Source organism: Mastigoproctus giganteus, chromosome 9 (assembly GCF_048544385.1).
Source record: "Mastigoproctus giganteus isolate SK-2022 chromosome 9, ASM4854438v1, whole genome shotgun sequence".
In the NCBI taxonomy this organism is placed as follows: domain Eukaryota; kingdom Metazoa; phylum Arthropoda; class Arachnida; order Uropygi; family Thelyphonidae; genus Mastigoproctus; species Mastigoproctus giganteus.
In genome coordinates, this window is record NC_143583.1 from 159,566,811 (window position 1) to 159,582,713 (window position 15,903).

Consider the following 15,903-nt stretch of genomic DNA (forward strand, 5'->3'; position numbering starts at 1 on the left):
GTTGGCACCTAAGTTCATAGCTGAGGACAGTTTTATGTTCAGATGCTTTGAGAACATTCCTGCTTGCAATCTATGTCCACTTACTCCCTTAGTCACATCTCATAGAAGTGAATGCCCTTGAAATTTATAAGAGTGCATTTAAACATTGGCCTCTTTTTTCCTTCACTTTTAAAACTCTAATCCTTGCTGCCTCTCTAACAGCCATAACCGCTCTTCATTTCTAAAATGGTCCCTCCTCATCTCGGTCACTTTGTTTTCTCCCTCCACTTTTACTCTGTTCATTTCCTTCAAGTGCAGCTTCCGCTCTACTTCGGTAAGCTGTCCAGCCCCCCTGCAGTTGGTCATCCGTTGTTTACCTCTTTCCCCCGTAGCCTCTCTTACAAAGATGAATGTGCCCCTACATCAAACAAGCCCTGCTAAACCCCCATCTGTTTCGACATGATCACTCTCTCGTTGCCCAAAGTTAGTTTTATTTCCAGAATTTATTCACATCAAACAATAATGACTTAAATTCTCATTATAGAATTAATAAAAAAAATATCATGTAAGATATGCATCTTACAAATCATCCAGTCTTGCGGAAGAGCCTCCCACTTGTGAGGCATGTGTTGGAAACCTTCTCTATGTAGTCTTGATGGAGTGTCTTTTACACCAATATTTCTGTTTATGTGAGTGGAGTCTCCCTGTTGAGGTTGAGCATTGTGTTCCATTTGTCTATCTTCCTTTTGAATTTGTAGATTGGTACTGTGTTTTCCTTGAAGTTATCCCTCAGGTTCTTAATTGCCTTCTGTTGTTCAATGAGCTCTGCCAAACCCTTTTACTATTCCTTTTTGGGCTATGGTCAGTCTGTCAATGGCCGAGTTTGGGTGGTGTTGGTGGCTCTTGGTCATCATTATCCCGGTCAATCTCAGTCTTCTCCAACTCAGTGTTGGCCCGATCTATGATCCTGAAAGGGTATGTTAGTACTGGGACTGTGCAGGGACCATGTTCTCATTAGTCAGCTTTGTTTTTAGCTCAGTCTCTGATGGTATTTTTTCAGTAAGGCATGCCTTGATCTCCTTGTGTTGTAACTGGTGGGCCTGCATCCTCAGGTATTTGCAGGTCTCACCTGTCATAGCTTCAATCTCTTCACAGGTCTTCAGCTGGTAGTTTCGGCTGATTGGAAGCCTGTGATGCAATCAATGGGTCTTGCATTTGTCTAGGCCAAATTGCATTCTGATGTCAGTGCTGTACCCTTCAGTGATCTGGAGTAGCTGTTGGAGTTTATTCTCGGTTGTAGCATAAAGTTTGATGTCATTCATGTGCATCAGGTGAGAGAAGGTGTACAGGTTCTTTCTTCTTTCTTTTAGATTATATCCATACTTGCTGTTTATTGAGCATGGCGGACAGTGGGTTGAGCGTTAGACAGAACCATAGTGGGCTCAGGGCATCTTCCTGGAAGCTTCCTCTTTTGAATGGAATGAATGTGGTCACAGTGTACTTGACATTGAGGGTGCTTCTCCATTTCACCATTGTTGCTTCTAGGAAGTGTGTCAGTGTCTTGTTGATTTGTAGATCTTCAGTGTCTGTATCAGCTAGCTATGGGGCATGGTGTCGAAGGCCTTGTGGTAGTCAATATAGGCTTTATACAGGTTGTTTTGGAGCCTACTATATAAAAAGATATTGCAGGAAGTCTTATTACTGTTGAAGAAGGGAGCTGACGCTCTCAAAAGTTCCAGGTTTTTTAGCTGTTTTTAGCGCCTTTAATTTTTATATTTTAGTATATTTTATAGTAAATGATTTTTATTACAGTTTTTAGCACTCTGTAATATACAACCATTAGTTTATTGTAAATAATTTGTTTTTGATTTTGTTTTTGATATTATTTGTAAAAAACTTTAGTTACAGTAAAATTTTATTTAATGGTCGGTGTACGAGTTTATTTATTTCCTAGACAAGTTTTGGAGGTTCTGCTTGAGGGTATCCAGGTATTCTTCAGTTCCCTGGTTATGGATCTTGTTTTTGCTGTGGATGTTGTCTTTCTTGAATGGTCTTCACTTTTCTGATCAGCTTCTTACATCTGTTACACGATTGGTACTTTGTCACTTGACCTATCTTCACTCATACCTCTTCTATTTTGTGCTGTAGCCTCCGTTTCCAGGCTGATGGTTCCTTGTCTTTGTGTTTTGTTTTCTGTTAGTCTCTGGTTTCTCTTCTGTTCATCCTGGTGGCTGTCACAGTGTCACAATAAATGGCTGTGTGGATGGTATCTAGTGTTATTTCATTGTTGTTGTGGTAATCCAGTATTATTTTCCAATTGAGGTGGGCTGTTACTTGCCAAGGGATTCTTTTGGGTCTCTGTTTTGTATGGTGTGGGTCTTTGTGTGATCCATGCCCTTGAATTCTGCCACTCTAGGGACTTCTTCCACTCTTCTTCTATTCAGGAAGACCTTGATCTCCTTGTGTTTTAATTGTTGAGCCTGCGTCATCCCCCAGATATTTGTAGTTTACTCCCTCTGTCATGGTCTCAATCTCTTCACTGGTTTTCAGCTGGTAGTTTTGGCTAAGTGTATTTCCTTGATATAATCCATGGGGCTGCATTTGTCTAGGCCAAATTGCATTGTGTGATGTCAGTGGATCTGATGTAGCTGTTGAAGTTGATTTGGAATTGCTGCATAGAGTTTGATATCATCCATGTACATCAGGTGACAGAGGATGTACTGGTTCTTCCTCCCTTTTTTAAGCATATAACCAGCTTGCTGTGTTAAGCATGGTGGACAATGGGTTGGGTTCTGTATAGAACCATAGTGGACGCAGGACACCTTCATGGAAAGTTCCTCTTCTAATGGGCAATCAGTCTGGTCATGATGTTCTTTATCTTGATGGTGGTCCTCCGCTTTGCCATTGTTGCTTCTAGGGTTTGTCAGGGTCAGGTGGACTTTGTAGATCTTCAGTGTCTCTGTCAGCCATTGTGGGGTATGGGTTCCAAGGGCTTGCGGTAGTTAATGTAGGCCACATACAGGTTGCGGGCCTTCTTGTAAGCTTGCTCCATAATTGCTGCATCACTGGTCAATGACTCCTTATTAATGATGAAATTAAATACCTTATTAATGATGAAAGTGATATTCAAACTTTATCAAATTGTAACCACAAACTTAAAAGGCTGCAAAAATAATTTAATAATTTGTGTATGACTAAAGTGTAACCTCAATATGCTGCAGGTATGATCATCCTCCAAGGGTGATGTAAAAATACATACTATCAGAAGGAAACTCACAGAGTGGAGTACCTCACAGAAAAAAAATACCATAAAACGTAGGGAAAAAAAAACAAAAAGTATAAAAATAGAATGCAAGTAGAGTGAGAATGTGGATTATGAATAAAGTAATTGTCTCTCCCCCCCCCACCTGACATCATGCAGCTCTGCTGCCAGCGTCATCTGGTGATCTGTATCACACTCCCTTGTGTGGTACCTTTGTTCCCTTTTTCCCTGGGGGAAGGAGACGGGTTCCTGTCTCCTCCCCACCCCCTTTCCTCTGTTGGGGCTTATCCCCACTGGTATTTCTGGAGCCGCTTTCTCTATTGTCCCCATACATGTACTTCTATATGTTTCCCCCAGCCATCAGTCTTCTTCCCTATTTTAACTTACCCAACCATTGCACTTGCTCTTAATCTAAATTAAACTTAACTTTGTGTCTAAATTTAACTCTGCCCTAACTTTAAACTCCAATTCGGCCTTAATCTAATTTCCAGCACTTAATTTTTTTTTTTCCTTTTTAATATATATAAATTAGCTCTAGCCACGAAACTTGGTGGCAGGGCCTGCCAGAGTACTATTAAAAATCTACTGGGTGCCTGATCTGCCTCCCCGTGGCAAAGTGTGGACAATGTTGGGTTTCACTTTGGCCCAGTGGCTAAATGGTCAGAGGTACAATGGTACACAACACTACACAATGTTCCACTCTCCATACATCTTTAAATCTCTGGCCTTCAGAGAGTTCTGTGTCACACGTACAAAGAATACAATGCGGAGATGGGATAGCTAACACTGGACTTAGTGGAGTAACTCACAGTGTGGAGCCAACTATTCAAATGGTTTTCAAAATGTGTGGCTTATTGAGCTGTTCTCTTCTCTTCTGTAGTGTATTCTCTCAATTAGATGAATGATTTTTATACAGAGTAGTTATCAAGAGTAATTACTATAGGTGCTCAGTTTATTTCTTGTCTTGCCTCAATAAGAGATGCAAAAAAAAAAAAAAAATACATCAATGAAACATTAATGCGCACAGGACGCTTGTAAAACTTAACATTTTCTTCTGAAAGAGCAAAACAGCTATTATATTTATGAGTTGTGATTTACTTAGCTATAAATTTTTGTAAACAACAGCACATGGCATTCTTTTCAAGGATGAAATCATGTTTTGAATAGCAAAAACTACTCTTTACATAATGCAATGCAGGCGTCTCTGTAGCCAGGTGGGAAGGAGCAGCAGTGCGTAGCACACGTTTCTTGATTAGACCGGGGTTCGAGCCCGTCACCACCAAATACGGAGGATGCGGAAAGGTCAAGGGAATGACCACCGCATATTCCCGGAGCAATATGGCCTTAGTTGCTAATGCTCCTAAAAACCAAAATAACATAACATAACATAACATAATGCAATGCAATGCATGAATTGACAAACAGTTTGTGTAATTTTATAAGTTTCTGCTGCTTACTACAGTTCGTATAATTTTGTAAGTTGCTGCTATTTACTGCAGTTTTCATTCTTTTATTATTCTGCAATACAGTACTGTAAAATTCACTTGTGTTGTTTATAATCCAAGTAGTATAACTTTGACGAAGAGAGGGGAGGGGGAAAGTTCCGTAGTTTGATCCAGAATGTAACTAGCCATATTACGCTATTTTCGGTGGAAAAGATTTCTGAGATGTTGGTTTTTGCCTTTGTGACAATTTCCAGTAATACCTTAATCAGTAACTCAAAGGGTAGTGTTACAAAAAAAACAAACTTTTTTTTGTTTTTATGACCACCTAGCTCCTGCAGCTGTTAGATTTTGTGACCTATGATTATGTAGCTGAGTTTTTTCTTATTTTTGATTTATGCACTATAGTATAAATTGGATTCCCTTCTAAACCTGCCTCATTTGGAAGTGTGGAATTGTTATAGGACATTGACAGTTTTGAAATTCATTTTTTAGGTACATGAAGCATTGACGTTTAATATTTTTATTTTTAAGTTAAGAATTATTTAAAAAAGAATTACAGTAACAATGCATTTGCCATTTAAAATGTTTAACCCATTTCATTCGAGGATGGCAAAATAGTAAAACTAAAAGAAAAAAAAATTTATGAATTGAAATTTTATGTATAAAAGTGCCTGCTCAGTAGGTGGTCTTTTAATCATTGTTTCACGTTAAAGAAATAAGAGTAAAACAAGTTAAATTTTATTTTTGTCTATAATACACTTTGCTTATAATGTGGGTGTTAAAGTTGTTTTCCTCCAATACCCATGTATATTGAGGATGCATTGTATTTAAGTAAAAGACTTCAGTACCTTAGGTATAGTACTAATTCTTTATTGTTTTCATTTGTAACAGTTGTTGGTGCTTTAATAGGAAAGCAAAAAGGTCGTAATCTTGAAATAATGAATTCTTTTGAGTTGGTATTTGATCGTATAGAAGGTGATATTGTAATTGATAAAGACTACTACACAACTAAAGAACAACAGTGTAAGTAATTATTTTATTTTATTAAAATTTATGTAAGAAAAATTGCATCCTTAATAAGGTTCCATATTTTCATATCTGTCTTATACAGTTTAGGAAAGCATGGTTTTGTTTGTAATAGCAGTAGACATAATCGAATGATTTCTGTAATCAGAGGATTGGTAATTGATTATTTGAGTAATTGAAATAATGATTGTACAAAAAATTCAATAATGAAAATCAAAAAAGACCATGAAAATCAAAAAAAAAAAAAAAAAAAAACCCATCAGTGGAGGGATTCAAACTAAAGCATAAGTCATGTAGTGTGTCTTATGCCACTTGGTGGCATAAGACACTACATGACATCATTCTCTCTCTTTCCCTCATTCCCACCCTCACAAAATAGCAATGACTTAAATGATTGTATCATTGAATTGACATGATGTAATACTTTTTCCATGATTTTCTTGTAGTATTCACTTAAAAAAAAAATAAGCAGATAATGTTATCTGTTGATACTATGAGATTTGGTATATTTTTCTAGTACAGATTGTTGGATGGTCATCGCAGCAAATTGCCATTTATATAGGTTATAATGTCTGAATGGTTAGATAGTGTTGACAACAATGAGTATAGTAAAGTACTCGGATATATCTGGTGTTGTGTTACGTCAGAAGAACATATATAACGTTATAATATTATTAATAGCATTAATATAGAGGAACTTTTTATATATGACCGGTATTTGGCGCATTATAGCCTCTGTTGCTGATGCGCCAATAAAACCCAAACCAAACCAAACCAAACCAAATTAATATAGAGGTAAAATGATGCAAAGAATTCAGGTTATTTGGCGTAAGTTTTAAAAGAGAGCCTCCGTAGCCGAGTGGCAAGGAGCGGGACTGCAGTAGCACACGCTCCTTCAGTAGACCGGTGTTAAGCCCCTGATTGCTAAATACGGTCGTCGATCTGCCAACCCGCACTGGACCAGTGTGGCAGATTATGGTCCACTTCCCTCAGCATGAATTGTTAAGGAGGCTTCCATCCTGCAGTGGATTGATAATGGCTGCAGTTTACCTTTTTTTTTTTTTTAAATTTATCTTTTGGCTGAAAAACAGTTTTTATACATGTAGCATACAACTATTTACCTGTAGTTGTTGGTCTATTGTCAGGGAAATGGGGAACATGCTTTGTAAAAAGGATAGGTGGAAAAGGACCAGGGTATGTCTGCAGGGGCAAAGGTTGATGACGTAGAGCAGATATCATCTTTTAAGGGCACAAAAGGTGATATAGTTGTACACGTTGGCACTAATGATATTAAGAGTAGGAGACCGGCAGAATTACTTAACAAGTACAGGTCACTGTTGAAAAAAAGTCGTGAATTAGGGTTGAATTTGAAAGTGTCTGCAATTCTGCCCAGACACGATAGGAGGGAGTATATGATGAGAGCCTTGTCGATCAATTCGGCAATAAAAAGATTGTGCAAGGCTCAAGGGGTAAAATTTTTTTCAGCCTGGTCTGTACTTGTTAACAGGAGAGACTGCTTCTACAGAGATGGGATACACTTAAACAGAAAGGATGCAAGAATATTTGCTGATGCTATCGAGGCAGTGTTAGGTCGGTTGGAAAACTGCTAGCTTGGGGAGGGGATACAAGGAATAATAGATTAACAGTAGCCACTGGAGAGGTGAAAGTGATTCTTGCACTGCTTCTATTGGTATGAGCAGCAGTCTAGAAAACAAGATGCAGAATATTTCAGAGACTGCTGGGAGTCATTGCGGTACAAGTAACCACATGGGTTGTGTTAGGGTACCTAAGAATATAAACGGTGCATGTATACTTGCGTGTACACCAATGCTAGGAGTTTGGTAAATAAATTTGATGAATTTGAGGTATTGCTCAAAACATCAAAGGCAGATATTGTTGGGATATCAGAGATGTGGTGTCACACAGATATAAGGAATGCAGAACTGGAATGTGGGGAGTACAATGTGTACAGAAAGGATAGACAGGATAGGAAGGGAGGAGGGGTTATGCTATTAGTTAAGAAACACATAAAATCCAAGGAAGCGAAGCCAGTCGACATTGCTGGACAGTGCAGTGTCGAGTCAGTTTGGTGTGACATAAGCATTGGGAGATCAAAATTGAGAGTAGGAGTGTGCTATAGGCCTAATGACTCTGATGAGTATAATAAGAAACTGAACAGGGAAATAGAGTGGGCCAGTTAATCAGAGAGTCTTATAATGGGAGATTTTAATTTTTCAGATATTGACTAGAATTTGTGGGTTGGTCACTCACACACTAGCAAGGCTTTTGTGGATTTATTGGATAATCGTTTTCTAAATCAGCATGTTTGGGAGGCAACTAGAGGGAGTAATACTCTTGATCTGATTATCAGTAGTGATTCTTCATGCATGAAGAATCTGCAGATAAAGGAACCACTAGGTGGCAGTGATCACAGTGTGCTGAAGTGGGATTTACTCAAAGAGGTAACTACCATCAGGGGTAAAGGGAAGGGTTTTTGCTTTCGTAAAGGCGACTACGATGGTCTGAGACAGTATTTAAATTCTATATAGTGGGACCAACTGATGATGTTACCAACAGCAAATTTAAAATGGGAAGCATTCAAAGAACTTATCTTGAAAGCTACTAGGCTTTTCATACCAAGTAAGAAATATTGTTCAAGGTTTATGCCTAAATGGACGTTAGTTTGTGAACTAATGAGACATGTGGCAGAGAATAAAAATGCATGGGATACATATAAATTAACATGTGACACAGAAGCCTATGATAGATATAAGCTGGTCTGTAACCAAGTTACAAAGGAGGTTAGGCAGGCGAAGGAAGATTACGAGAAATCTTTGGCAAAGGATGCAAAGAAAAACAGCAAAACATTCTTTACTTATGTAAACTCTAGAAGGAAGGGGATGAATCAGATTGGTCCACTTGATATCGATGGTTTAACTGTTGATGATCCTGCTCAGGTAGCTAACAAACTAAATGAATATTTTGCATCGACATTTACACATGAGGAGTTATTCAGCTAGGGGAATGCCAGAGGTGTATTCAACTCTGGCAGTAAGCTAGATAATCTTGTAACAACTGAGAGTAAAGTGGAGGATAAATTGTTGAAGATAAACAAAAGAAAGGCACCTGGGGTGGATAGGATCTATCCAATTATATTAAAGGAGACAGCAAATGAAGTAAGCAAACCCTTAGCCATACTTATGAGAGCTTCCTTGGATTCAGGGAAGGTACGCATAGACTGGAGATGGGCAAATGTGACCCCAATTCACAAAGGAGGAATCAAAGGCTGACACAAGTAATTATAGACTTGTGAGTTTAACTTCTGTTCCAGGAAAATTAATGGAGGCACTGATTAAAGAAGCACTACAGAATCATCTAGACAAGACTTCAGTTATAGCTTGGACACAGCATGGTTTTGTTAAGGGAAAGTCTTGCCTGACTAATTTGATTGGATACTATGATGCAGTTACAAAAGAACTGGATGCAGGGAATAACTTTAATATTATATATTTGGATCTTTGAAATGCTTTTGATATGGAAGACTGCTGCACAAATTGGAGCAGTGTAGCATTGGGGGCAAATTGCTGCTATGGATAAAGGGGTGGTTGAGGGGGAGAAGATAGAGTGGTAATCAATGGATACTGCTCATCGTGGACTAATGTTATTAGTGGAGTCCCTCAGGGTTCAGTGTTGGGTCCATTATCGTTTTCTGTATTTATAAATGATATTGATGATGGTATATCAAGCTTAATGTCCAAGTTTGCAGACGATACAAAGGTTGGCAGGGTTGTCAAGGACACTACTGACACTATGCTGCTGCAACAGGATCTGGAAAGGTTGAGCAGATATGCTGAGAGGTGGCAAATGAAGTTTAACATTTACAAATGTTAAGTACTACATATGGGAAACAGCAACCCCAGAGCAACGTATCGACTCTGTGGTACTACACTGACAGTGGTAGAGAATGAAAAGGACCTGGGGGTAATTGTGCAGGCAGATATGAAGTTCTCTGGGCGGTGCAGATGGGCTGCAAGAGTAGCTCATGGTGTCTTGTCAATGATATATAGGAATTTTTCTAGCAGGGATAAGGAGGTGATTATTCCCTTGTATAAGGCAATGGTCAGGCCACACCTTGAGTACCGTATTCAGGTCCGGTGGCCTCATTTCAAGAAGGATGTAGAGCTGCTGGAACGAGTACAGAGAAGGACAATGGGATTAGTGAATGGAACAAAGGGTTGCTCTTACGAAGAAAGGCTTAAGTTTTGCGAATTACAGTGTCTGAAGACTAGGCACCGGCGAGGTGATCTGAAAGAGGTGTATAAAGCCTTGAATGGTTTGAGCATGCTCAATGCCGATGGGATTCTTCCTCTTGCTCAGAATAATCACTGAGAGGGCATAAATTCAGATTGAAGAAAGACAGATGTAGGATGGATGGGTGGAAATTTGCCTTTAGCCAGTGGTTAGTTGGTTGGTTGGTGGAACAGATTTCCATCCCTTGTTGTGGAAGTTGATAGCCTAAATAAATTTAAGGCTCAGCTGGAGAGGTATTTCGAATGAACAGAGGGGTGAAATGGAAAGTTTTTTTTTGGCTGATGCTGCATAAGCTTGCTTTCTTGCATCATATGCTTCTACTAATCCTAACCTCTGCTATCTATATAGTTTTAAAAGAAATCCCTGTTATCAAGATTTTGTAACCTGTAAAAAGTAAAACTGAAGTCTTTTTACTAGGAATAATTTGTGACACTAACTAAACTCTTTACTGCACCTTTTCTAACAGATCAACATGTTTTTGGAAATGGAGTGTACATACTAATACACTGTCCTCAAGTTGTGGCTTAACCAATACTTTATGTAATGGTTGGGAAACAGGGGTAAATTACTTCAAATGGGGTAAAAGTAAAAATTTTGGGAGAAACAAAAATTCAGAAATTACATAATTTGTATTCTTCACTATTAATGCTCACCTTCCTAAAATTTTTATCATAAAATTGAGATCTTTTGAGAAACTTTTTATCAGAAATGTTTTGTCATAAAATTGAGATTAAACTTGTTATTTCTTGAAATTTTTTGTTCATAATTGTCAATAATAAATATCAGAAACAAAAAAGTGCCCAGTACTAAACTCTCTGGAACTCCACCCACAACTCTTTCCATTCAAAGCAATAGCCTCTCAGAGCAACAATAGTAAACCAGTGTACAAAACATTTCAGAAAACATATTTGTGAAAAAAAAAAAAAAAAAATGTTTATGGCTTTTGATGCAATATTTTTGGCTTTTTATGTATTATTTGTTAGCTTTTTATCTGTCTTTGTTTTTGCTTTGTTATAGTACTCAGATAGCAGAATTGCACCTTGCCAGATATATAATTGTAATTTTAAAATTAATTTGCCACTTTAGTTTTTGTAGTATGTTAATATTCTTTTTCTCTAAAGTAATCTTGGAGACTTAACCATGTGTGTCCTTATAGCAAAGTTAGTATTATTTATATTAGTAGTGCAATGATGCAAGAAAGTAAGCTTATAAAACATCAGCCAAAAAAAAAAAAAAAAAAACTCTTCTCACATCACCTGTCCATCCCCTACAATAGTATATCTAGTTTTTCCTTGAATTTATTCAATTTGTTGTTGTTGTTCCCAACGACAACAACAACAACAAATGGAAATTTGGGCGAAGGTAAAGAAAGTCTGCACGAGAACAACGAGAAACATCTGATAACTTGCGTGGAAAATTAGTTTCCCGATACGGCACTCTAGCGCTGCTCATTCGGTAAACAGACGGTAGGTATCGGTCTGGAGCAAAGTGAAGAACGATATATTGATTGACAGGTAGGCGTGGCAAACAATAACATCGGTTTAGTATCACTTTAGCAGCACTAATGGTAACTTGTTCTAATTGCACATGCCCTAACTTTTTTCACCATTACAGTATTTCGTAATGGTGAAAAAAGGTCAGGTTACCTTGACTTGAATCCCATGGAAGCTTGAACCCCTCCCAAAATGGAGGGGGTAACCTAACCTTTTTTCTTTAGATTCGTGGGTGAACTAGCACATAAATTATTTATTAACAAAATATTAATTTTTTATTACTGTACTTTTATTTTTAAAGACGCTCGTATGTATACACACATATGATAACGTCAATCAGCACCTTAAAAGATTCATCACTACTATTATCTGTTCACTGTTCATTACAAAACTATTATGCACCATTCTTTACTGGTAAATACACATCATAATGCCAACCAATGACTACACAGTAGCTTGTCGTCTGTTGCGCCCACCACCAATCATTTCATCGTTTGCTACGCCTACCTGTCAATCAATATATCCTCGATTTCTGCTCTAGACCGATAACACCTACTGTCTGTTTACCGAGTGAGCAGCACTAGAGTCCGGTGTTGGGAAACTAATTTTCTGCACAAGTTATCCAACGTTTCTCGTCGTTCTCGTGCAGGCTTTCTTTACCTTAGCCGAAGTTTGTTCCAACAATCAATGACTCTGGCTGATGGCAAACTTCTGCACATATCTCTTGCAAGCATCCTTCCTCAATTTGAATTTATACCCCCTCATGCATGTAGCCTGAGCAAGAGGAAGAATTTCAACACGATTGCTCAATCCATTCAAAGCATGAAGATTTTCGATACCACCTCGTCACTCTGTAAAATAATGACCTCCATAATAGGATGCGTGTGAGTTCCACCTCTACGATTAATGGTGGAATCCATGGCAGCTATATGGAGGGCTTCCATCCACATGAGATGGCAGGAGTCCCGAATGTAGTCTAGCACCTCAACATTGGAATGTGGATTATAATAACAATGTTGTCCATTCCAAAAGTGCTCCACAATGGCTGAGCTAGTAACATTGGCTCCCCCCCATGCTCTGAAATACGATCACAGAGTCTATGTTTAGTTTTCTGGTGGGTATCCACATCTGGCCAAATCCAATGTAACCCTAAGAATCTCAGCCTCTTTATCAATAACATCAGTACAATGCATCCAAGCACAGTTAAGCAATGCTCTAACCATGCTAAAGAGATTTCCTAGTGGCATGCACTGACTTATAGTTGGTAAATTTCCCTTGGCACATGGGCTACTATTTCCTGTTTCGACACTACAGAAAAACATGTGTGGACATTACTCTTTCTGCATTCATTGATGGGCAGGACAAAGAATTTATTTGTCTGGTATTTTCTCATTGCCAACAAAATGGAACAAGTGTATTGAAGATCAGGGGAGTTACACTGGAAAATAAAAAAAAGATTTTTGCCTCTATCTCATTTCCTTCATAGGTGGGTAGATAATTTATCGAATGCCCGTCATACATCAGCTATGTGGGAACAGCTTATAATCCATTTTGCAGTGGTGATAGGTATTACTACCTGCAAATATTGCTAAATTATGACAATTAACTATCATTGCTACTATATCTTACAGAAATGCTGCCACTGGACATGGCTTTCTTTTTTGTCATTAATGTGTTTATTATACCTGCCTTATAGTAATGCATCATTATAATGATGAGTATTTATATTTCATTGGCATAATGTTTCTCTCTCTGTTCACCTGCACAGAGAGAGAGAGAGAGAGAGAGAGAGAGAGAGAGATTCTGAGTTTAATTAATACTTCTTTTGTAGTTATGCTATAATTTGTTTACCTGTCACTATTTGCTATCATAGTAGTATTTGTAGGGTGTCGCCTTCATCTTGTGGATGGCCCTGTTCTCTTTGGTTACGTGGCACGTCTTGATTGGGTTGGTTCTCTTGCTGATTCAAGGCGCCATCTTGTTTCCTCTCCTCTGTGGGGCGACGCCCTTTTTCTGTCTAGTCACTCAACTCACTATCTTTTAGGACAAAATTCCCGCCCTCGGTCTCCAGAAGTTTATATAACCCCTGTGACTGCAGCAAAGAATTAGCGCTGTGTTAAAGAATCGACCAATCGCGATGCGTTGGTTCGATTCCCCGCAATAACTTATTTTAGATGGTTCTTACCTGTGCTGGTGTGATTGGATATGGGCAGAGAGGATGAGACTTAGTAAAACACATAACAATATTTATTAACACATAACAAAACTAAATATACAACACTTGCACTCTACTTAAGTGATCAGTTTAAATAGTGGCATTCAGGCATAAGTTACATTTCATAATGTCAATGTGTGAATCAGGTATTATGCTAGTACAATCTGCTCTTCATAGAAATTCTGTAATTTCTCTTGCAACATTAACTCTTCACAATTCTTACCTTTTGGTAGTGTACTAGACTATTCTAGGTTAATCGTCCAGAATGTTATAGACCCTTTTTGGTACTCCTCATATTCTGAGGCTAAACGCGAGTGGGTGTGTTTAGTTCTCCTGGCTGCTAGTTATCTCTCAGTGCATCCTTCATCATCATTCGGAGCTTAGCGCTTGATCACGCTCGATTATGTTGCATTTTCTTGTGAACATCAGGATGGGGATTTTCGTGTCTATGAGAGCATTCTGGTCGTTTAACCTATAGTGTATTAACATGTAATTCATTTGTGGTTAGGAAAGAAGCATTGAACAGGTTATCATTTTGGTTTCGGTTTCGGATTGTTACATTCACACGAATAATATAATTGCTTACCAGTTAATTTGCTCACTCCTAGAATTCAGTGGTACGGCCTCCTTCTCTTTAGCGAAATCTAGGCGGGGTCCTCTACTGGGTTTCGGGCGACTTTTCTGGTGGCCGATCTGCTCCTTCTCAGCCTTTGTCTCTCGCTGCCCTTGCGATCTTTCGACTAGGTGTTCATCTGCGAAGAGCCAACTCTCCTCTCTTCGGTGTCCTCTCTCCGTCTCTGTCTCCGTCCGAATCTGTCTCCTTCTCTGTCGTGAACGCCGTCGTCCTCCTCCTCTCTTTTCTGACTCAGCCCTCCTGTATATATCTCGGACTTGAGCGCTACTTTCCCTCTTTAACTTTTTTCTTCGTTGATTACTCAACAATGAGGAATTCTTCGCTCCCTCCCAATGACAGTGGGGAAAGTCATAAATATGACAGAGTCCTGTTCTTTTAGTTGCCCAAGTCTGCGTCACAGGCAGGTGTGAGCCTGGTTTTGCTATCAACCTAAACCTTCTATTTTGTTTATTATCGTTAGCGCGGGGCCGAAGTTCTCGCTGACTCTTTCTACCCCCGTTACGATCCCCTGTTCAGAGCGAAAGTAAGTTTGTGTTAGTCATGGGCTCTTGCCTTCTCATTGGCTCACTCACATCTTCTCTTTAATACTTTCGGTTTGGCTTTCCCTAACTTGAATATTACGAATTCTAATTGAAAACTGTTTTTCGATAATTTCGCCCTAATATCCTGAATATCGGTTTTATTTATTGAACAAAGAATGAGATCTATCCGATCGTCGTGAGCTGAGAATTTATCAGTCTCACATTCTCCCCTGCTCTCACCAACAGAATCGCCGGATCCGGGACAATGGCTTCGCATCCGGAGATTCTGTTCGTGGGACGTGAAGACATCGACTTAAAATTTCCTCATGCTTCTTTCCTTTACAAACTGTAATCCAAATTATCTGTGTTATCGTAACATAAGGTGTGCACACAAAAATACTAAAGGTGTCAGGCTAGTAATAAACTAAGCCTATTACCATCGTGTATAATATTGAGAAAAACTAATCTAGAGTAATCTGAGTATATAAATCACTGGAATACATATAGCACAAGATAAACACTTTAACACATTTAACTTTAACAACACATAAGATAAATACTTGATTATTATAGGCGCTAATGTATATTTGCCTGATATATAAAAAGAACATGCTTCTAGAATATAAGTGAAAATTACGTTAACAATATAAATGCTACAATACTATATGTGATACATATTTGATTAATGGATAAATGCCTGTGCACTGGAGTAAGTTCAAATAGAGTATGTGTGATCCCATCTGCACTTCTTCTAGCTGTGATACACAAAGTTCGTTCTTCGCTAGCTCTTGACTGATGGGGTATAACACTTTCTCTTTCCTGGTATGAATTCCTGACACAGGTGCACATGTTCTTCATTTTTACAAATTTCTCCGGGTGTTCCCGGGAGTAGACATGAAATAAGAATAAATGTATTAGTCTATATTCTTATCATTTTGCTAAATATATAAGCATAAATCAATCTAACAAGTTATATTTCAATTCTCTAAGGTATACAAAGGTTAATATGTGTCAAAG

The 15,903-nt window shown here is 38.4% G+C and overlaps 1 protein-coding gene across 2 annotated transcripts in view; it reads left to right on the forward strand.

The window, feature by feature from the left end:
* CSN6 (COP9 signalosome subunit 6) overlaps positions 1–15,903 on the forward strand; it is a 256,482-nt gene that overhangs the window by 28,279 nt on the left and 212,300 nt on the right. For both annotated transcript variants that reach the window (XM_090381728.1, XM_090381726.1), the window contains exon 2: positions 5,578–5,709. In XM_090381728.1, coding sequence (XP_090237854.1) covers positions 5,578–5,709 — 132 coding nt within the window. The remainder of the gene's footprint in view (positions 1–5,577; positions 5,710–15,903) is intronic.